The 23,603-nt window shown below is 32.9% G+C and overlaps 2 protein-coding genes across 6 annotated transcripts; both read right to left on the reverse strand.

Annotated features, from left to right (window-relative positions):
- Positions 1 to 33: 33 nt before the first annotated feature.
- On the reverse strand, positions 34 to 15,667 carry eca (transmembrane p24 trafficking protein eclair). 5 transcript variants are annotated; one of them, XR_013874869.1, is made up of 8 exons: positions 14,502 to 15,667; positions 13,415 to 13,455; positions 12,987 to 13,091; positions 12,087 to 12,193; positions 2,881 to 2,938; positions 2,311 to 2,361; positions 1,535 to 1,894; positions 34 to 163 (listed from the first exon to the last, which is right to left on the reverse strand). XR_013874869.1 is itself a non-coding variant. In XM_080147946.1 (7 exons), the coding sequence occupies exons 1-7, from the start codon at positions 14,590 to 14,592 to the stop codon at positions 1,709 to 1,711; spliced, it is 639 nt and encodes a 212-aa protein (XP_080004072.1). In that variant the 5' UTR covers positions 14,593 to 14,619; the 3' UTR covers positions 34 to 1,708. The 5 variants fall into 5 exon arrangements, 1 of the variants encoding a protein (XP_080004072.1); XR_013874867.1 differs by having other exon boundaries at positions 34 to 314; XR_013874868.1 differs by having other exon boundaries at positions 34 to 175; positions 1,438 to 1,894.
- On the reverse strand, positions 14,600 to 19,390 carry nac (GDP-fucose transporter nac). Its single transcript, XM_080147943.1, has 5 exons — positions 19,063 to 19,390; positions 18,562 to 18,607; positions 17,687 to 18,394; positions 16,932 to 17,120; positions 14,600 to 16,729 (listed from the first exon to the last, which is right to left on the reverse strand). Exons 1-4 carry the CDS (start codon positions 19,276 to 19,278, stop codon positions 17,044 to 17,046), a joined length of 1,047 nt encoding a protein of 348 aa, XP_080004069.1. The 5' UTR covers positions 19,279 to 19,390; the 3' UTR covers positions 14,600 to 16,729; positions 16,932 to 17,043.
- Positions 19,391 to 23,603: the final 4,213 nt, after the last annotated feature.

The raw sequence follows: 23,603 nt of genomic DNA on the forward strand, positions 1-23,603 counted from the left end.
CAAAAAATTGTAGAAAAAAAATCAACAAAATAAAAAAAAACAGAAATATTTTATTGTTAAAACAAATCTTTTATTTACAACAGTTTTAATACAAACAGCAAAAATGTACAAAATAAACAATAAAAATATTCGGAATGCTATTATTAACAATAATATAAAGTTTCTATTAAGCGAACTAATCATAAACGAGATTTTAAAAAAAATTAACTACATTGAAAAAGAATCTTGATTATTCAAATCTCGTCAATAAGAAGTCCACTTTGTATTAATTCCTATTTGTGCAATAACGTTGCATTAAAAAACAAAATAAATACCTAAATATAGTAAGGTCAAGATAAAATCAAATATATAATGTTTAAAATCTACTAGAGGCAAAGTATAACAACTTTTTAAAACGCAATAAAGTGTAAGAGACCTTTTTTGCAACTAAATCCGCTATTCATTAGAAATATACTTAACTAAAGTACTTGTAAGTTGTATATTTTCTTTGTGATAATAATGAAGATCAACTTAAAACATTTAAGTGTCACTTAAGTAATCCTTACAAATTGGTGGAAATATAACACCTTGCAAAAAAAAATTTCAAATCCTACCTAAATAAAATAAATTGCGCAGTTTTAAGTTCTGTAATTCAAATTCAATTTAAATTTAACAAATCCTATCTAATATTTAAAACTAGGTAATTGAGTTTTAAGTTGCAGTTATATCAAACAAGTTTTAAATCTCCAGGGACGTCTAAAGTTTTAATTATGATAATGTCATTTTATTCACTGGATTTAAAGTACAAGTTGAATATAAGAGGTAGAAGGCAATGCTCATAAATTATGTCAAAACCCACCAATGGCAGTAATATGAGTAATTTTGATTAACCATGAACCCCTAAAAAGTCTCTTATCAAAATTCAAAAACATTTTTGTTTCATAAACTTTTTTGTCATGCTTTATGAAAGATTACCCTCCCCCTTTACTCATAATTCTCTGGAGAAAAACTTAATAGGTACTTCATAAGAAAATATAAAGAGCGATTTCGAAATAAGCTTCATGCTTTTCTCATTCATTATTAGAAAATAAAAGTTTGAAAGTCTTCGTCTAGTTAAATATAATAATAGTGATATAAACTATTTTTTTGGTAAATATAAAATTGACTTTATTAGAAATGAATTAAAGGCTGAAGAAAAAAGTTTAATATTCATGAAACGTTGTCAAGTTTGAACAACATACCTAGAGTAGTACTTTTTTTCAAGAATGAATTTCGTAAGAATTGTTAATTGCAAATTCAAAACATGTCTTTCTTTGAATAAAGCTTTCCTCTACTCATTCTTTGAAGAATAAAATATCTAAATAAGAAATGTTAACATAACTTAAAACCTTGAAAACATGCATAAATTCTATGAAACAATGTGAATTTCAAAATATAAATGCTCAAGTTTCAACCCACCAGTTATTTATTGTGACACTTAACATAATGCAAGTTATTGGATAATATCAAGTTGTAAGTTTTGAAACAAAGAAAAATAAATAATATTAATAAATACCTAAGCATCACATATTATATTTTGTGTTAAAAATGTTCGAAGGGATTTTTTTTAAGTGCCTAAGTAACAGCTATTTGTAAATTGAAGGATTTTTTATTTTAAGATCAGATGTTTTATGTTCGAGGATTTTTAAAAAATAAAACCGATCAGCTGTTTGGAAGTTGAAGGATTTATTTACACAAGCTTCTTAGCCTCAAAGAATGACTTGAGGTGTCTCATTTGCCAGGTTCCCATGGCCAGCAGGATGACAGTCTGTGCAAGGGCCCACCAGAGGACACGTTGGTTGGTGGATTCGGAGGTCTGACGGAAACGTTCCTCGCGGTAGCGTTGGTAGTTCTGCTCCTTTGTAATTTGCTCGACCTTGATAGAATAAATAAATAATTTTATTAAATACGTTTAAGGCCTGCTTTTTAAGGCTTAAAAATAGTAGTAGACCGTTAATATTCACAAATATGTGTAGTTATTTATAAAAGAACTATAGACAAAAAAAAATGTAACATAATTTTTTATCGTTCTACTACTGTTTTTAACTTAAAACACACAACCTTCACGGATTTTAAGATAAACCTACTTTTCCCTTTGTCTTAATTTGTAATAAAATATGCAATTTCGGCATAGGGCAAATTTCTCTGCAAGGGCTAGGTCTTAAGCTCTAGTGCTCTGGAAGGTTGAGTAGATATACAATTCAATATTATTTTCTCATTGTCATTGTCAAAAACAACAACAGCGTACATTTTTAATTGTGAAAAATCCTTAAAATTAATGAAAAAACGCACCTGATCCAAAAGCTGTCTCACTCTCAACTGGAGTTCAGTTAGCTTTTCTTTCTATATAAAAAATAAAAGTGTAGAAAAAATAATAGTAATACTTTTGTCCGTCTGTTTGTATGTATGTTTGTACCACGCCAATTGAGTTATCTTTATTTTTTGAGAAGTTTAACATACCTTACAAGAACTTTTTTGGTGATAATTTTACCTTATTCGTCGTGCGATACTCAAGAGAAAAGTCATTGACTTGTTTGATTAAAAGTAACCTTTCCGCTTTTTTCTACCTAATCAAATTAATGATAATTACACCTTTAATTGATCTTTTTTGCGATTAACAGAAATATGTAACTCAAGACTTTATTCTTATGCTTAGGTGGTATTTGGAAACAATGCCTGTATGTTACAGACGTCTAGCATTTCAGTTGCTATTCAAAATCAATTCACAATCAAAGACGCTGGTTTTCGAAAAGACATTCTTTTCAAATAAAAATTATAATAAACCGAACTGTTCCTGACGTGATGATGACGTACAATTGATCCTAATTATGGAAAATCTACGATTTAATAACAAGGACAAACCTGTGCAACATCAGCGTAATCAATGGCGTGCTCTCCAACTTGGATATCAAGATGTACTCTAAAAATAAAAAAATTAATTAAATCTACATTTATTTTATATGGATGAAGGTCACTTGCCAGCCATACTACTCAAGTCATGGTTAGGTATAAAAAAAGAAAGTTCCAAATACAGGGGTGTATATTCTGCATGGGATCCCCGGCTAATGGGGAGGGGGGGGGGAAATAAGTGGTTGGAGGGGAAAAAAATGTAAAAATTAAGAAAACTGAAAACATTTTTTCCATTTCCCCCCCTCCTTGGAGAAAAAAAACTAAAAAAATGTGTGGTATGAGGGATAAAATAAATAAAATAGAGTTCCTTAAATATTTTTTCATTTTCCCCCCTACTTGGAGAGAAAAAACTAGGTGGGAAAAAAAAATAAAAAAATTTTGTAGCCGGGAAAAAAAAATAAATCTTATGAAGAATATACACCCCTGTCCAAATAAGACCTTATGTTATTGTTCAATTATATTATAATATTGGAACGTTAAGCTAATACCAAAAGAACACATACTTATGATTACTCATCTCTATGTATAGATGACCTGACCACACGCTACTTTAACTAAAAAAACGCATAGGTTCGTGATTTTTTCCCGAATTAATTTCGTTGTTGGTATAAGTTGAGTAATAGTAGAACATAAGAAGTTAAAAAAGGCTTGGAAAATTTAATTAGCTGTGAAATATAAAATCCTTTATTTACAAGAAACACTAAACTTACTAGGTACATAATTTTCTTAAACTTAATTTCTACAAAACTTAACTTCTTAAGTATCAAGTAACACTTACTTAAGTAAAGATTAAATAATTTTTTTTAGTAGCAAAGCTCCTCTATATTTTACTTTGTTTGTTCGTAAGTCAGTTAGTTCCCCCTCTACTCCAAGATAAAAGTACAATGATTGCAAACCCCCTTAATTTCCTTAAATCCTTTTTTTTCACTTTTCCCTCTCCTATGGTCACATACAGGATAATTTCGGTTCACACATGGAAGGAATTGTGATTTTTATTAAATAACCCCTTCTCTAGATTAAACTTACAGTTTAAAAAGTTTTTTGAGACTATATTGGGGATGTCTTTTTTTCTTCAACTGTCTTATTCCTTATATTCCTGGGCAATTTATATCCGACATAAATATTTGATTTTTTAATTAGTTAAAAGTATTTTAAACAGCAAAAACAGAAAAATATCGGAATTATCTTGATAGAAAAGTAACAGGATCTATGTGCATGTTCCGAAGATTCTAGCTAACCGCTGAACCAATAAATTTCTCCTTTAAGGTGTAGTTTCTAGGTCCTAGAGATTTTTAAAAAAAACTATTTTGTAGTACCATCACTCTCCCAAGAGAAAATTGATCTTCAAACCTAATCTTAAAACTACAAAACTCTGTCCTTTGTATTTAGCCAATATTAGAGAGAAAAGTTGTGATAATTTAATAATTTTTGAGAGAGATTATTTTATTTTCTATTTACTTATAAAAGAAAGGAATATAATTGGGTTAATAGTAGATATACCTATATATTGAAACTATGAATTTTGAAAATAACACGTATAAACCCTTAGAGAAATGAAAGATAATACTTTCAAGTTTCAAACCTTTTCTAACATATTCTCAAGGGTTAAACCTTACATATTTATAATCTTAGAAAAGAAAAGGCATTCTGAAAAATACATTCTAATTGAAAAAGTAAAGAATGGTAGGAAGGGGAATTTTTCACCATCTATGCAAAAGCTATAAAAAAACATTTATTAAGGGGGACGTAACTGAAGCTTTTTTGATGCTGGGGGGGGGGGGGTTTTCTCCGGAACCACTTGATGAACCGTGCAAATTTTTTGGACTTAAGCTTTTAGGGGTATGAACATCTTATGGTTTCAAAGTCAACCCCCTACCCCCACCCCCTAGCCCCCCGGGGCTCAAAACCCCCCTAAAAATGAACCTAATCTTAATTTTCTCAGAAACCATTTGACCAATAGGGATGATTTCTTAAACTTAAGCTTTTATGGTTATAAACTAACTTCTAGATTAGAAGTCACCCCCCTGCCGCCAACCCCTAGCCCTCCGGAGCTCAAAAAAATCCTAAAATGAACCTAACCTTAATTTTCTCAGAAACCATTTGACCAATAGGGATGATTTCTTAAACTCAAGCTTTTATGATTATAAACTAACTCCTAGATTATAAGTCACCCCCCTGCCGCCAACCCCTAGCCCTCCGGGGCTCCAAAAAACCCTAAAAATGAACCTAACTTTAATTTTCTCAGAAACCATTTGACCAATAGGGATGATTTCTTAAACTTAAGCTTTTATGGTTAAAAACTAACTTCTAGATTATAAGTCACCTCCCTGTCGCAAACCCCTAGCCCTCCGAGGCTCAAAAAAATCCTAAAAATGAACCTAACCTTAATTTTCTCAGAAACCCTTTGAACCAAAGGGATGATTTCTTAAACTTAAGCTTTTATGATTATAAACTAACTCCTAGATTAGAAGTCACCCCCCTGCCGCCAACCTCTAGCCCTCCAGGGCTCCAAAAAACCCTAAAAATGAACCTAACTTTAATTTTCTCAGAAACCATTTGACCAATAGGGATGATTTCTTAAACTTAAGCTTTTATGGTTATAAACTAAATTTTGATTTAGAAGTCACCCCCCTGCCGCCAACCCCTAGCCCTCCGGAGCTCCAAAAAACCCTAAAAATGAACTTAACTTTAATTTTCTCAGAAACCATTTGACCAATAGGGATGATTTCTTAAACTTAAGCTTTTAAGGTTATAAACTAACTCCTTGATTATAAGTCACCTCCCTGCCGCCAACCCCTAGCCATCCGGGGCTCAAAAAACCCAAAAAATGTACCTAACCTTAATTTTCTCAGAAATCATTTGACCAATAGGGATGATTTCTTAAACTTAAACTTTTATGCTTATAAACTAACTAAAGTTTAGAAGTCACCCCCCTGCCGCAAACCCATAGCCCTTCGGGGCTAAAAAAAACTAATATGATCAATACGTCAGATTTCTAGGACTTTTATTGTTTAGAAGTCACCCACCTGCAGCCAACCCCTAGCCCTCCAGGGCTTCAAAAACCCTAAAAATGAACCTAAACTTAATTTTCTCAGAAACAATTCAACCAATAGAGATGATTTCTTAAACTTAAACCTTTATGGTTATAAACTAGCTTTTGGTATAGAAGTCACCCCCCTGCCGCTAACCACTAGCCCTCCGGGGTTAAAAAAAACCATAAAAATGAACCTAACCTTTATTTTCGCAGGAACCATTTGACCAATAGAGATGATTTCTTAAACTTAAGCCTTTTTGGTTATAAACTAGCTTTTGGTATAGAAGTCACCCCCCTGCCGCTAACCCCTAGCCACCCGGGGATCAAAAAAACCCATAAAAATTAACCTAACCTTTATTTTCTCAGAAACCATTTGACCAATAGAGATGATTTCTTAAACTTAAGCTTTTATGCTTATAAACTAACTTATAGTTTAGAAGGCACCCCCCTGCCGCCCACCCCAGGCCCTCCAGGACTCAAAAAAAAATGAACCTAACCTTAATTTTCTCAGAAACCATTTGATCAATAGATTCTTAAACTTAAGCTTTTATGCTTATAAATTAACTTTTATTTTAGAAGTCTTCCCACTCCTGCCGCCAACTCCTAGCCCTCCTGGGCTTAAAAAACCCTAAAAATGAACCTAACTGTAATTTTCTCAGAAACCATTTGATCAATAGAGATGTTTTTTTATGTGTATAAACTACTTTTTTGTTTGGCAGATATATGGTTGTAAACTAAATTTTATTTTAGAAGTCACCCACGCCATAGCCCCCCGGCCCTGGGCTCCTAAAAAATAGGGTAAGGGGGGGGAAATTTCGGTTTTTTTTCGTTTTTTTTGAAAAAAAATGGGGTAAATATTAATATTTTCAAATGAAACCAAGACCAGTAGAAAGCTTACGGAAAGGACTATCAGGTCCTAAAAGGACATTATCCTAGGACTTTTAGAAGTTGGCCGAAATTGACCGCAAAAAAGTTACCGATATTTCCCCACCACCGGGGGAAATATCGGTAATTTTTTTCAACCTAAAAAAAATCGATGAAAAACGGCCAAACGGCCAGTCGAACATAAATAATCATAATTAGTATAGGTTATAGGGATTATCCACAAAAAGTTTCATAATGATTGGACTATTCCTTCTATGTTAGAAATGAATTTTTTTGAAAGACGCGAATTTTCGATTTTTTTTTTCGAAATTTTTTTTTTTTAAAAACTTAAAATTAATATAAGAAAAAAACGTATTTTATTACTTTTTAGGCCTGATCCTAAAAAAGCTCACATTGAACTATAGATTTAGCCCAAAAAACATGAAAATTGATTAAAAATTGACCTCAAAAATTGAATTTGAAGCTAAAGTGTCATCTTTGCAAAAAATCTTGACTACATTTTAACCTTAAAAAAATCGATGAAAAAAGGCCAAACGACCAAACAAGCGTAATAAATCATAATTAGTATAGGTGATTGGGATTAACCACAAAAAAATTCATAAAGATCGGACTATTCCTCCTATGTCAAAAAATTTTTTTTTTTTCAAAGGACCAGAAATTTTGATTTTTTCCTCGCAAAATTTTGATTCAAAAAATAAAATTAATTTTTTTTTTGTTTTTTATCTGTTCTATTCATTTTTAGGCCTAATTCTTAAAAAGTCCATATGGAATAATAGATTTGACAAAAGAAAACATGAAAACATGACCTTAAAAGTTGAATTTTAATTTCTTTTGAAATTACCGATTTTTCCCCCGGCGCCAACTTTGGTCATTTTTGAAAAAAATATTAACCTGATTTTAAAGCTCTCAACGGATTTGGAAAAAGCGGGCAATTTCTAGTTCAAAAAGTTTTTCAGATCAGCTCTAGGTCTTACCAATTTTTGTGTAGGTCGATCTTTACACACCTACTAAAAAATTTTTGGAAAAAAAAATTTTTTCGTATGACTTTGAGACTCAATAAGTACCCTTAATATTCATCTCACAAAAAATTTTATACTTTTTTGTAGGCAATTTAATAAGGAACAAATTTGCTTTTATGTTTTTTTCTGTCATTTGAAAGGAACATGGAGAAAAAGGTCATTTAATGAAGGTAGGTCGAAATTACCGAGAATAGCCCCTTACCGAAACTTCCCCCCCCTTACCCTATACTTTAGCTTAAATTTCCAGTAATTTTTTTTAAACATGCTTTCAGAAAAATAACCTAATCTCAGTTTTCTCAGGAACCGCATTATTAAATCATCCCTATTGGCAGGGTTTCGGAGCCGGGAGCAGCAACATTTTTGGTGGAGCCGGATCTGGAGCCGTATTTTTTGTTAAAAACGGCTCCGGCTCCGGACTAGCTAAAAATGATTTTTTAAAGTAATATTATAATTTGGCAACGGTCTATTTCCATATAATAAACAGAAAAACTATTGTTACTTAACAAATAGACACACATCCTTCTACTTTTATATAGCTTTAATCAAATAAAAGGAAAATATTATATATTATTTATTTTATTTTATCAAATTCAATAATGAAAAAAATTGATATATTAATTTTAAGGTAGGAGCCGGAGCTGGATCCGGTGCCGTATTTCCAAATACGGCTCCGCGGAGCCGGAGCCGCATCAAAATCATACGGCTCCAACACCCTGCCTATTGGTCAAATGGTTTCTGAGAAAATTAAAGTTAGGTTCATTTTTAGGGTTTTTTGGAGCCCCAGAGGGCTAGGGGTTGGCGGCAGGGGGGTGACTTATAATCTAGGAGTTAGTTTATAACCATAAAAGCTTAAGTTTAAGAAATCATCCCTATTGGACAAATGGTTTCTGTGAAAATTAAGGTTAGGTTCATTTTAAGGATTTTTTTTAGCCCCAGAGGGCTAGGGGTTGGCGGCAGGGGGGTGACTTATAATCTAGAAGTTAGTTTATAACCATAAAAGCTTAAGTTTAAGAAATCATCCCTATTGGTCAAATGGTTTCTGAGAAAATTAAGGTTAGGTTCATTTTTAGGATTTTTTTGAGTCCCGGAGGGCTAGGGGTTGGCGGCAGGGGGTGACTTCTAATCTAGAAGTTAGTTTATAACCATAAAAGCTTAAGTTTAAGCAATCATCCCTATAGGTCAAATGGTTTCTGAGAAAATTAAAGTTAGGTTCATTTTTAGGGTTTTTGGAGCCCCAGGAGGGCTAGAGGTTGGCGGCAGGGGGGTGACTTCTAATCTAGAAGTTAGTTTATAACCATAAAAGCTTAAGTTTTAGAAATCATCTCTATTGGTCAAATGGTTTCTGAGAAAATTAAAGTTAGGTTCATTTTTAGGGTTTTTTGGAGCCCCGGAGGACTAGGGGTTGGCGGCAGGGGGGTGACTTCTAATCTAGAAGTTAGTTTATAACCATAAAAGCTTAAGTTTAAGAAATCATCCCTATTGGTCAAATGGTTTCTGAGAAAATTAAAGTTAGGTTCATTTTTAGGGTTTTTTGGAGCCCCGGAGGGCTAGGGGTTGGCGGCAGGGGGGTGACTTCTAATCTAGAAGTTAGTTTATAACCATAAAAGCTTAAGTTTTAGAAATCATCTCTATTGGTCAAATGGTTTCTGAGAAAATTAAAGTTAGGCTCATTTTTAGGGTTTTTTGGAGCCCCGGAGGGCTAGGGGTTGGCGGCAGGGGGGTGACTTCTAATCTAGAAGTTAGTTTATAACCATAAAAGCTTAAGTTTAAGAAATCATCCCTATTGGTCAAATGGTTTCTGAGAAAATTAAAGTTAGGTTCATTTTTAGGGTTTTTTGGAGCCCCGGAGGGCTAGGGGTTGGCGGCAGGGGGGTGACTTCTAATCTAGCAGTTAGTTTATAACCATAAAAGTTTAAGTTTAAGAAATCATCCCTATTGGTCAAATGGTTTCTGAGAAAATTAAGGTTAGGTTCATTTTTAGGGGGGTTTTGAGCCCCGGGGGGCTAGGGGGTGGGGGTAGGGGGTTGACTTTGAAACCATAAGATGTTCATACCCCTAAAAGCTTAAGTCCAAAAAATTTGCACGGTTCATCAAGTGGTTCCGGAGAAAACCCCCCCCCCCCCCCCCCAGCATCAAAAAAGCTTCAGTTACGCCCCCCTTTAATATTTTAATCTAATCATAAGACAGAAAATTGGAGTTAATTTAGGGGGAGGGGGGTGGGGGGCAGCATTTATAAACCTGTCTCGTAGTGCAAAAACATAGTACATTAACAACCATTCTTTGGTGGCGGTACTCTCCCCCAAAATAGTTATAAACCTTCCCATGACCTATGAGAAACTTCAATCTAGAAGATAACCATAACGGTTTAGTGTTTAGCGAAATCACTCTGTACAGAAAGACGAACATTCTAATACTTTAAAATCAGGATTCTCCAATTTATGTGTCAATATATTGTTGTAAATGATAAAAATGTTTGAGTAAGAATATTATATTTCTGCAACTAGTGTAGGCTATTCATTTTTATAAGAACAAAATATAGGTCGAAAATTAACAAAAGGGGACTGTGCACGAACAAGAGAAAGTGATTCTAAGCACCTTCCAGTAGTGATTCTAAATGTTTTCTTTTTGTCACTTTGTGAATATACTAGAGTTATGTTAAATATTGTTATATCAACTAAAAACATTAAGTTTCACTATGGTTTTCTATAAATAAAACTTTTAAATGTTAAGCATCTTATAGACAAAATATCATCAAATGTTTCGTTGATTTCAATAGTTCAAATAAAATAATACACCAAAACATAATCAAATGCTATAAATTTTGAAACTACACTAATAAAACTGTTTACAATATTACAAGTTACCATCCCTTTCTCTAAATTAACATTTTTCATTGAAAAAGTTTACTTTTGTGTCATGGCAGTTTGAACTCAACAAAGCATTTGATGATATTTAGTCACAAAATGTCTAACATTTCAAAGTTTTATTCATGTGAAACTAAACCTTTTAAGCGATATAACGATATTAAACATAACCCTAGTATATTATCAAAAAAAACTTTTAGAATCACTGCTGGAAGGTACTTAGTCCCCTTAAAATAGGAATTTAACCTTATTTTCTTGTAATAAAAAAATCTATCAATCTTTAAATTTTAAAAAGTTTAGATTCATTTCAAACGTTACAAATTAACACTTTTAACAGATCAATCTTTTATGAAACTTGTAGGAAGTTTTGATGGAAAAAATATACATTAAAAATGAATTATTTGAAAAGAAAAGTTTATAAAACAAGGAAAGTCTATTTAGAAAATGATGCAAACTTTTGAAAATCGAAATAACTTTATATTTTGTAACTTTATTTTCAACTTTTTTCATCATTGTATCTTAGAGGACAGTTTCATTGAATGGATTTGACGAGTTATAAAAAAGTGTTTTAATTCTCATTTATACTTTTTAAAATAAAATACCTAGTAAATAATAATGATCATATAAGGATTAGTATGTTTATAGTATTTTCATGTATAGGAATAAAATACAACCATAGAATGTAAAGGATTGTTTCAGAATTAAAGATCTGAAGACTTAGTGCTTATATGAAGCTTGCACAATACAGTACAGACAACCAACCCGTTGATTGCAAGACTTATGATAAGTCCCAACTGTGCATGGTAATGAGTTGCGCCTTTTATTATCCTCCTACTCTCTTTATCTATAATACAAAGTAGCTTGATGTCTGTCCGTCTGACCGTCTGTCCGTCTGTCTGTCCCTTAAGATCTCGGTAACCACTGAACCAATCGGATTCTACTCTTCAGGGTATATACCTACTGGTCCTGTGGTGGTTTTAAGCTATTTTCTTGGGGGGTGGGACACCCCCAACCCCCCCTAAAAACAAAAAAATCCCCCCCTCATTTTTTTTTAATTAGAAAGTAGTGGGGTACCTTAGTGGGGGTACTTAATTTTTTTTTGTTTTTAACAGAAAGTAATGGGGTTACCTTAGTGGGGGTACTTAATTTTTTTTTTAATTACCTCTTGGGGCAAAGCCCCTAGAGGCTAGGTGCGAAGCCGCTAGTACTCTGATATAGCATTAAAAGGAACTAATTTTAATCTTTATTTAAGAAGCATTGTAAGTCATAGTTCGAACCCATAACCTTCACAACATCAAGCTTTATAATGTGGTATGGCACAGTCGTGGGCACTAGTTGGACTGGAGGAAAACATACCTGAGCTGAGTGCCAGAGAACCACTTGGAGCTGTTGCTGTACAAACAGATCACGTGTTCTCCAGGATTGTGAGAGGTAAACTGGAATCTTCCTTCGTTACTGTACACCTACAATTTAACATGATATTTGCACATATAAAAGAATCAGTGGCGTGCAAAGGGTTTTGTCAGGGAGGAATAAATCTTTAGTTTATGAAGAAAAGGGGAACAAACCCCTTCCTAATTTCATATTTCTGGTCTAAATACTAGCACAGATACTTCACATATAATATTAGAATAAAACACTAGAAGGAGAAAGGGTCAAATAACTGAATCTCCCCATCGCAGTGTCCTTGTGCCGACTCCCAATTAGGTCCTTGAAAATCAACCAATGGTATCAGATATATTAACACAGTTAAGTAGCATAAAACAATTTGGTAGCAGACGAAAAAGATCATTAAAAAAGAGGGAGATATATACATCTACTACTTATAGATCTGTTTTTCACCCTGAATCTTTAATATTAATGATTCATCTAATCAATGTGGACAAAATCACTTACTTAACATTATTTGATCAAATGCAATTAGTACGAACAATATTGAAACCCGAGAAAAAATACACTTGAATGAAATTACAAGTCATCAAAAACTGTTTTGTACATCAAATTAGAAACAAAAGAAAATCTTGTTAATGGTAATGATTAGCACAATTATTTAAAGTGGCCCCCCCCCCCCCCAAAAAAAAAGTCATGTTGAGGGAAGAAAGGGTTAAAAAAGTGGAATGTAAAACTTTCAAAGGTTTTTTACTTTTTTGCTCATTAACTTAACATGTAACTGTGCAATTATTTTAAGCAATTTTAGCAACTCCATGTCAAAGTAATGCAAACAGAGTGTTTTAATAAGTTTAAACCTTTACTAACCTTACTGAGCATAATTTTGTCATCAGGATCTCTGACCTCGACGTGCATACCAATCTCAGGGCTGGACGGAGCAAATCCGTTCGTTCTTGGGTCGTACAATTGCACCTGAAAAATTATAATATGCAATGCGAGTTCTGCTAGAAATTGAATGGTTGTAAAACAGATTGTTTAGATATGTTCAAAAAGAATAATGTGTATAAAACAGTATAATATCACGAATTCTTTTAAAATATAAAGTTTGTCCTTTGAAGCAATACCGACAGACTGACGGACAAAGTAAATCATTTATTGGATGTTTTTTGTTAATGGGTATCTTCGCTTCTAAAAAAAAATACGAACGTACAATAATTTATCTACGTAAGGTTACATAAAATAAATTAATCTAATCATGAAATCAGAAACAAGGGCCTGCTGTGCTGCGTCCTTACCTTATAATTACCAGTCACCATAGTCTGATCCGGAATTTCCTCTGAGATTTCAAAGTTTTCAATACTTAGATAAATACCTAGATGGTTAGGTACCAACAGTTTTTTTTTATTGAAATATCTGATTTTTAGTTTCTATGGAAACAAAATTTATTATTTTTCAATAATTAAAACTAAAAACAAGGTTTTTCTGCTAAACACAAGTGTATTGGAATAATTTAAATCGAATTAGTCCACCTGCTTAATGTGATGTTATATTCCGTCATATGTTTGTATTTTTATTTTATATTTAATTAGGTTAGGGCGGTTTCCCTCGAGGTGCCTTCCTTTCCCCTTCTCCCAAATAATGAACTAAATTAAAAATAAGGGGGAGAGGGGTGGTAGTTTTTTGTTTATTACTTTATATTAGGTTAGGTTTTATTGGATACTGTTCAGTCCCACAGGGTTCAATGATCAATTTGTACTTTAAGGGAAAGATGTGAAAAATGTGTCGAAATTCCGAAGAAACACAAACACAACTCGAAAGAAAACAAAGGTTTACGTAAATGTAAAGATTCATTTAATTCAAAAACAAATATGTGAAGGTACTTTCTCAAAATTAAAATAAACAGGTGTATATTTTCTCCTTTCTTTAAATGTGTTCAATACATTAGCGACATAATTCTAATTAACACCTGTCTATTAACGTAGCTATTGTATAATATGATTTGTCCGCCAGTCAAAAGATCTATAGTATAAATATATATACAGATGACTACCTAACCCCCTTTTCAAAGGATCTTTTCTTCTGCTAGCAGATTATTTTCTGCTACTTGGCTGTGCTAATATTCCCAAAACAATTGGTTGATTTTCAAAGACCCAATTGATAGTCTGCACAAGGTCCTTGGGATGGGGACATACAGTTATTTAACCCCTTTCCCCTCTAGTGCTTTACTCTAATCGTCAATCAGTCATGTACAATGTAACTTATGACGTGCATATGCAATACATCAGCTGAGCCCTTGTTTTCACCAAACTATCCTAAATTAACTATTGCTACGCTACTATGTTCTATAATATTAAACTTTTTCATCTAAGTATTGAAAATTTCCTATGAAGCATTTTCTTTCAGTTTCAGCGATGTGAAAATAAAGGGGATGGACGAAGGGTAAAATATTTAACAGGACAAACAACTGCCACATCTTGAGATCTGAAATATAATAATACAAATTTATTTTTGGGTTTACATCAAACATGCAGGGATAGAACAATGTGAGAAAGATAATTGGCCTGAATAGACATATGAAAGATGTATTAATCACATTCTCAAAATATTAAAAGTTCAAAGAAATTTTTTTTTTAAATTCTGTATTACAATAACAATTTTCAAATCTTTTAATTTAGGACAAATGGAATAGTTGATTCATCCTCAAGGTTATTTGATCTTCCTATGTACTATTCCTGCTCAAAATAGGGTATTCAAAAATTGTAAGAGAGTTTAGAGGTTTTTAAAAAATGAATACCATAAATAAAGCTATAGTTTGGATTGCCAACCCTGCTTTTGAGCAACAGACAGCTATTTCTTTATAAATAAGATTTGTAATTTGATTTTAAGTATAGTAGCACTGAAACACAAATATAATAAAATTAACAAAAATAAAAATCTATAAAACAAAAGAAAACAAAAAGTGCACCGGATTGATAACTAATACTAATAAAAATCCACCAACAAATAAAGCAAGGGTTTATATTCTGCATGGTTGACCCTGCTTAAGCGGGGGGGGGGGGGGGGGAATAAAGAAGTATGTCATTTTTTTTTTTTTTGGGGGGGGGGGGGGAAGAAATGTAAAAATTAAAGAACTAAAAACATTTTTTCCCCTTTTTTCTCCCCTCCTTGGTGAAAAAAAATAAAATGTGAGGAGGATAATGTGAATAAAATAAAGATATCTGAAAATATTTTGCTAAAAAAAAATAAGGGGAAAAAAAAGAAATTTTTTTCCTTAGGTAGTGGAAAAAAATGAATCTTGTGCGGCATATACACCCCTGAAATAAAGCTAAATGTGCAGTATAAACAAACAAAAATAATATAAATTATTGCTATGATTTACAAAAGTATAAAAAATAAAAATACAAATCATGCTATAAAATTAAAAAGGCACAAATATTATAAAAACAGAAGAAAAAAATGGAAGGAAAAAATAGGTAGGTAATTATATAAAGGATTGCCTGTCTAAAATCTTAATCTACTACCCTGTAAACAATTTATTATAATATTTGTCCTTGTCGGCATAAAGGGAGGAGTAAGTTGCGCTAAAAATCCGTAAAGGTGTGAGTTTTAAGGCTTAATATTAGTAGTAGAACAACAATATTCACTAATTTTGTGTATTTCTTACTAAAATGAACTAAAGATAAATTTTTTTTTTAAGTTTACATAATTACTACATACTGTTTTTAACTTAAAACTCACAACATTCACAAATTTTTAGCGCAACCTACTCCTCCCTTTTTAAAACTAAAATATTGTACACTAAAATACAAACTAAAAATAAAATTCTAACATCATAAAGGTTTTTAGAGAAAAAGAGTTATCATAAGTTTTTAGAGTAAAGGGTTTTTTTCTCGAAATCAATGATTAAATGGCACTTAGTATTCGAATTTCGATCTGAAATTTTGCATGTATAATCCTTGGTAGGTCTATTTTCCCTAAATCGAACAAAAAGTTTAAAAAGTAACGGCTAACGGCTCAGCCGTTTTGCCATTTTTTGGCTATCTTAAGAGCAAATTAGTCACGAAACCTATCTCCACATAATACTTTTTGTCGCTAAAAAACATTATCAAACGGTTCTAGCCGGTAGCTGTTGGTACTAGAAATTTGAAAAATGGTTATTGCTATCATTTAACATGAATTAAACCATTAATATGTTTTAAAAAGTTTATTCCTACGTAATTAATGATGAATTTGCCCTGAAAATAGGCAAAAAACGGCTGAACGGCTGAGCCGCTAGCCGTTACTTTTCCAACTTTTTGTTTGATTTAGGGATGAGACAGATTTCGAAATTCGAATTCTAAGGGCCATTTAATCATTGATTACGAGATGGTTGCATTACCCCCCCCCCCCCCCCCCTTTAGATTCTAGAAACGCAAAAACATAACAAAGGCTATGACATCTAAAAGTAGCAAAGCCTGTTGAAAAACTTATATGTCAAATCAGTGTTGGCAAGACTAACGAAAGAAAATTATAGCAAAGCTTCGCTAATAATATCATATTTACTATTAATATCACATATGTCTTTAATACTTATTACACATGGCTTGTTTCTATTACCTTCACCCTCCACACTATTTAAAACAAAAAAAAACAAAAAATAGGTATTGAAGAAAATAAGAAAATTGAAAATGGATCATCAATCAATTATTAAGAGGTATAAAAAAATACCCGTTAGTAAAGCTATATCTATGGCACTAAGTTAAAGAAAATTGTACTGTTTGAATTATAAAAGAAAGGCTGAATTTGCAAAAGTATAGTCATTAATTTATTTACCTGTAGTAAAGAAATCTGTAAAGGTAATTAGATTAGTTAGTATGTTAACTATGCAAATCAGACTTTCCTTTAAATCCTTTAATTTTTCTTAAACCAAACCCTTTCAAAAAAATTATGAGCTGCTTAATAAAGGTTTTTCATCCTCCTTAGGCACTTTCTCAGTTGACGAGGTGGGTAATACAGATTTCTCTTCCTATATTATGATTTAAGTAAAGATTCAAGCATTACTATCAAGATACATTGTTGTATGTCAAAGAAAGGGACATTTATACGAAATATTATTACAAGATTAATAGAGTTTTAATCATATTCTAATACTAACGAGTTAGTTAAACTTAATAAAATTTACCATTATTGAGTCAAATGGTTTTCTTTACAACATTCAATTTAGTGAAAAATATTATGCTGTATATATATCAACAAAGAAAATAAAGATATTGTACAAAAAATATATTCATAACTAAAAGTTATACCGTTCATTCTTTGGAAGATAGAGTGGAGAATCTAGAAAATTTACATAATAATCTTTTTACATCTAATCTTAAATTAGTTAATTAAAACAAATCTAAATTTGTCCTGTTCTACAATTTTTCTAAATATTCGTGCCCCCCTCTCTAATTAACATATTCAGATCTATTTTTGCGCTTTTTGGGTATTTATAAAGTCTTTGAAAACAAGCCTTGTTTTATCTAGTTATTACTATTTAGTATTAAACTTAATTGTATGACTGTAGGAATCTTTCACTTGTTGTTTACTTTCCTGCTTTTTAGCAGCTGCCATTTCTTTCTGCCTAACCATGGCGTAGGCCCCACTGCCCGCCAGGACCACTGCATTGCTGAACCACCAGGCAACCGTTTTAACTTCAGAATACCAATAAGTGGCAAGGACTGTTTGTGCTGCAGCTTTGGCTGTTCCCGAGATATTATGCGTCAGGGGTGATGTTACTTTGATTTGAAGTCCAGTGACATAGCCAATGGCGAAGCCAAACAATCCACCCAAAGACATCATCCACCAAAAGCCAAGATCATCCAAATTGTCGAATTCAGCGACAATATAAAATTCTCCCGTAATTATCATAAGAGGTATAAATAAAATACAAGCATTTACATTGTTGTAAAAAGTCAACATCCATATGTTTCCATCCACATAGGGCATCACTTTCTTGGTGTAAATAGAGAACAAGGACACGAATAGCGAGGCAAGAATGCCAAAAATGGTACCAGATAGCGAGAAAGTTCCACTTTGGTCTTCCTGATCGACCCCAAGATAAAATCCGCCAACAATAACGCCACAGCAGGCTACGGCGGGTATGCTTGTCTTTTGGTCCAGGATAAAAAAGGTTAACAGCACGTTGAATACTGTGGTAAGACTGCGACCGATATAGTAGAAGGATACACCGACGTGCTTCAGGCAAAGGTTGTTGAATGTTATCATGCCAACGAATATCACAGATAGAGGCAACACCTGATTAAAAACCATTTATATTACTCGTAAGGGAAATCGGCCAAATAATTGCTTTAAACCAACACTTTTGATTTATGTTTATAGTTTGAAAAGTTGTGCTAAATCCCTTCCCTTTACTATCTATTTTTTAACAATAACCGAATGGTATTTAAAAGTAATATAAATTCCTGTTTCATAATGTTTATTTTCAGTGTCAGATCAGGAAAGGAAACCTAAAACACAAAATTAACTTTTAAACAAATTACTAACATATTAATAACTAACATAAGTCCGTAAGTTAGTAAAAGTACTAGACTCGAACAAGTATTCTTCAAAGAATAGTTTTGTTATCACACATGAAAAATCGACTAAGACACAAACAGCATAGTCAAATAAAAAATAAGATTTTCTATTATACTTGTTGTTATTTACAACATGTGGAAAAAGCAAGAATCTTATGGGATATAAGACTATGCACACAATATATTAATGTAAAACCCCAATTTTGATCAATATAATTTCCTACAGAACAAAACCATTTTAATGGTGCAGAAGTTTGGGACAATGCTAGATTATTGAATCCAATAAAGTTTTTGCAAGGTTATGAGCCACCTAAAGACAATTCACTATTTCCCCCTGGGAAAAAGTCAGTGTTAAAACTGCATACATTACTCTGAAAAATATTTACCTTATTCGGAAACTTGACAGAAACTGCTTTGATGGCATAGCAGGCCACAATCGTCACAACACATTGGAAAAATGTGACAAAAAGTGGAGCTTCTAGCTTTGTGGCTCCACTTAGTAAAGATTTGTTAACAAATACCAGAGTAATTGAAACAAACCAATACAATGAAACTACAGTGAAGATTTTGACGTAACTTTGTAGCAAAGTTGGTTCCACCATTTTGGTTGATAATTTGTTCTTTATTTAGTATTTAAAAATAAAATTACAGAATTTATTTCTTCTATAAAGTCATCGTATTATACTTCTGAAAAAAAAAGAAATTAAGTGGCAGTAACAATATATCCCTAGCTTATCTAATCACATACAAATTTGCATAATAATCAATTAAGTATATAATGTGACCGGCCATTTGTCTGTTGAAATCTTGCTAACCACCGATCGAAAAGACAAACGAACATTCATATGGACGAAATTGATGTAGAAATCTAAGCCATATTCAATTAAATACAGCGTACATATGATAGACATATAAAATACTTGAACCTGATTGTTACAGGAATCACCATTAATTGCAAAGTGCTCTATATAGCTTAATCATATTATTGAAATAGTACAATTATCTAAGAACAAAACGGTACGGACGAACAGACCCTAAATGTAGACAAGCGTCTATTTAAAAAAAATCTTTGCATTAAACAGCTATACGATTTTGACCGATACAACAAGCAAGTGGTTGCAATTGATTGAAATGAAATCGAAATCTTCTTTCCTTATTAGTTATTGGAAATGTTTATGTGGCACAAGCAATCGATGAATAAGCTTAATGATACGCGGCATTCGAGCCTATAAATGTCGTCTTTAAAAAAAGGTTTTTTGTGATATTATTTTAATTTTCTTGATTATAGTAATAATTTTGATTTTAAACAAAAACAACAATATATGATTTTTTATCATTGCTATGAATATTTTCCATAACAAGAATATTATTTCCTTTTTGCGTATTATCCTAGGATTTAAAATAAATTTCGTGATTGCATTTTGTCGCCTCGATTTCACTTCCCCTCTGCCTTGGTTTCTCCCCCTCCGATATTTCCCCTTCTTTATCTCCCTCTACTCAGTCTCTCTCTTCTTTCGGAGCTTCTGCCTTTCTCTTTGCACCTCTGTCTCTATCTCTTCTCTCTAAAACCTCTTGTAACCTCCTCCCTTTCCTCTTGATTATCTTTCCCTCTCTGCCTCCTCGCCTCCTCTTTTGAACAGCTGATCAAGAGTGTACAACTTTATTTCCTGGATTTTTTTTATATTTAAAAAAAATCTGGGAAAAATTTTATATAATGTTTTGTATCGTATATTCAACAATTTTCGACAAATAGTACATAAAGATCATAAAATAGTTTTGTTGACTCGGACTCTTGGGGCAATACCTAATAATAAACTCATAATTAGGTATTTTACTATCCGCAGAAATTGCCTAAAATACGATGCGATAAATAACTATTTTAGTGCGAGATTTTTCTAAACCTATATGTATCTTTTTACTAAGTGGTAAAGTCCGTTTTGACTTCAAGAATTCGTAAATGATTGAACATGTACGACTTTTTCGTCCCTTTGAATTAAATGTTTTAAATATTATTAATGTTTTAATGTATAATACAGCACAAATAGCCATATTTATTTAGTTATGACGCGGTTTGATTATAACTCGAATCAAATATCTTCTCGACTATTGAAATGGACGACCAACATTAAATTTTAAAAATAAAATAGCTGAAAACTTGTTTACCATCCTGAATATATTTAGAGCCCCCCTTTAGCTCCGTACATAGAAAAAATGGCCGCACTCAGAAATTCATCATTTTTCATAAAAATTCTTGTTTATTTATAATACAAAAGTGAAAATTATTGTGAAATACAGGATAATTAACCATTGATTTGGATAGTTATAATAATTATTGTATAATGATTAATAAATTCAAAACAAATTAGAATACTATTAAAAATCACATGGCGAAAATTTACACCTGTTAAAAATTTTATGGGCCCTAAGTGTCTGCTATTAAATTTTGTGATCATCTAATTTTTAATTTTTCCATATTTTAAGGATTAAACAGGATGACAATATCCAGTTAGCAGTGTTGTACAATAATATATCATGGATATAATAAGTTAATAGAAATATTGAGTTATAGAGCGCGCAAATGCATGTTAGGGGTTTTCATTTTTAAAAAGAATTAATAATTAAATTAAAATTAGACAAATACAAATCCTATTGTATAACATGAATTTGGGATCTAGTAAAAACAGAAGGCTCGTTTGCCATCTTAGAAATGATTTCTTTATTTATAGCAACAGAGCAAATCACATATACTTCTCCGGGCATTTTGTGTTAATGTACGTTATGGATGGACTAACAATTAGAATTTATTGTAGAGAAGCTTCGCTACATTTGATCCAGTCCCTCTTATAAGAAGTTAAATTTATGCACTTTTATAAATGCGTAGTTTACAATTTAATAAACAAACAACTGACTCAATTTAATTTGATTTATTTTATATTTGAGTTACGTTTAAAATTATGAGAAATAAAAGAATAAGGGGGGGGTTTTTAATGCAACCATCTCGTAATCAGTGATTAAATGGCACTTAGAATTCGAATTTCGATCTGAAATTTTGCATGAGTAATCCTTGGAGGGTCTATTTTCCCTAAATTGAACAAAAAGTTGGAAAAGTAGCGGCTGGCGGCTGGCAGCTCAGCCGTTTAGCCGTTTTTTGCCTATTTTCAGGGCAAATTCATCATTAATTACATAGAAATCAACTTTTAAAGATATATTTTTGGTTTAATTCATGGTAAATGATAGCATTAACCATTTTTGAAATTTCTTGTACCAGCTGCTAAACGGCTGGAACCGGCTGAAAACGGCTGGGAGCTGCCAAGAGTATGAAGGGTAGATATGGCTTTTGACATGTCTAGGGGTAGGTTTTTATGGCTGCTGAGCTCAAAAATACTTCCAAAAGTAGTGGCCGCCCATCCATATGGCAGCTGGGTAACAGCTGCAGCTCAGCTGGGAGCGGCCAAGAGTAGAATGAGTAGATAGGGCTTGTGACGTGTCTAGTGGTAGGTTTTTATGGGTGCTGAGCTCAAAAATACTACCAAAAATAGTGGCGGCCCATCCACATGGCAGCTGGGTAACAGCTGCAGCTCAGCTGGGAGCTGCCAAGAGTATGAAGGGTAGATATTGCTTGTGACATGTCTAGGGATAGGTTTTTATGGCTGCTGAGCTCAAAAATACTTCCAAAAATAGTGGTCGCCCATCCATATGGCAGCTGGGTAACAGCTGCAGCTCAGCTTGGAGCGGCCAAGAGTAGAATGAGTAGATAGGGCTTGTGACATGTCTAGGGGTAGGTTTTTATGGGTGCTGAGCTCAAAAATACTACCATAAATAGTAGAGGCTCATCCATATGGCAGCTGGGTAACAGCTGCAGCTCAGCTGGGAGCGGCCAAGAGTAGTATGAGTACATAAGGCTTGTGACGTCTCTATGGTTAGGTTTTTATGGGTGCTGACCTCAAAAATGCTACCTAAGAGAGTGGCGGCCCATCCATATGGCAGCTGGGTAACAGCTGCAGCTTAGCTGGGAGTGGCCAAGAGTAAGATGTGTAGATAGGGCTTATGACGTGTCTAGGGGTAGGTTTTTATGGGTGCTGACCTCAAAAATACTACTCAAAATAGGGGCGGCCCATCCAAATGGCAGTGGGGTAACAGCTGCAGCTCAGCTGGGAGTGGCCAAGAGCACAATGAGAAGATAGGGCTTGTGGCGTGTCTAGGGGTTGGTTTTTATGAAAGTTGAGCTGAAATTATTACCAAAAATAGTAGCGGCCCATCCATATTGCAGCTGGGTAACAGCTGCAGCTCAGCTAGGAGCTGCCAAGAGTAGAATGAGTAGATAGGGCTTGTGACATGTGTAACGGTAGGTTTTTATGAGTGCTGAGCTCAAAAATACTACCAAAAATAGTGGCGGCTCATCCATATGGCAGCTGGGTAACAACTGCAGCTCAGCTGGGAGCAGCCAAGAGTAGAAAGAGTACATAGGGCTTGTGACGTGTCAAGGGGTAGGTTTTTATGGCTGCTAAGCTCAAAAAAAACTACCAAAAATAGTGGTGGCCCCACAGCGGTCTAAGGCCGGACATTTCGCCAAAAATCAACATTGGAATTCCTCAAAATTAATAATTTATTTTGAAAATATATACCCTATCTCATATGAAACCGAAGAGTTTTTGTCTTTTCAACTACTGGTTGATGAATTATGAACTTTGAATTATGAAGGTTCAGGATTATTTTCACGTCATGAATTTTGCCTTTTGAATTTTCACCATCTTTGGAAAAAATATTTTTTTTCAGTGTTACATTGATACAATGAAGTTTCTTAACCTATTTATATTCATAATATTACATGATATATTAGGAAACTGGGGTTTTAGATTTTTTAAAAACTTTTTTATCCATTTTATAGTTGTTTTTAAAAAAAAATTATGTCATTTCCTAAATATTT

Source organism: Acartia tonsa, chromosome 14 (genome assembly GCF_053477335.1).
Source record: "Acartia tonsa isolate MP-2025a chromosome 14, ASM5347733v1, whole genome shotgun sequence".
NCBI classification, from domain to species: Eukaryota; Metazoa; Arthropoda; class Copepoda; order Calanoida; family Acartiidae; genus Acartia; species Acartia tonsa.

What these genes read in the sequence shown, in the direction of transcription:
- eca (XM_080147946.1), bottom strand. Translation starts at nt 14,592, where the DNA reads ATGTGGCAGTTGTTTGTCCTGTTAAATATTTTACCCTTCGTCCATCCC. An exon ending in ACAAAATTATGCTCAGTAAG is followed by an intron (nt 12,194 to 12,986) that starts GTTAGTAAAGGT and finishes GTTAAATTGTAG; the next exon opens with GTGTACAGTAACGAAGGAAG. An exon ending in TTCTCTGGCACTCAGCTCAG is followed by an intron (nt 2,939 to 12,086) that starts GTATGTTTTCCT and finishes TTTTATTTTTAG; the next exon opens with AGTACATCTTGATATCCAAG.
- nac (XM_080147943.1), bottom strand. Translation starts at nt 19,278, where the DNA reads ATGGTGGAACCAACTTTGCTACAAAGTTACGTCAAAATCTTCACTGTA. An exon ending in CTGTCAAGTTTCCGAATAAG is followed by an intron (nt 18,608 to 19,062) that starts GTAAATATTTTT and finishes TTTGTGTTTTAG; the next exon opens with GTTTCCTTTCCTGATCTGAC. An exon ending in AGCTGCTAAAAAGCAGGAAA is followed by an intron (nt 17,121 to 17,686) that starts GTAAACAACAAG and finishes TAATATAGGAAG; the next exon opens with AGAAATCTGTATTACCCACC.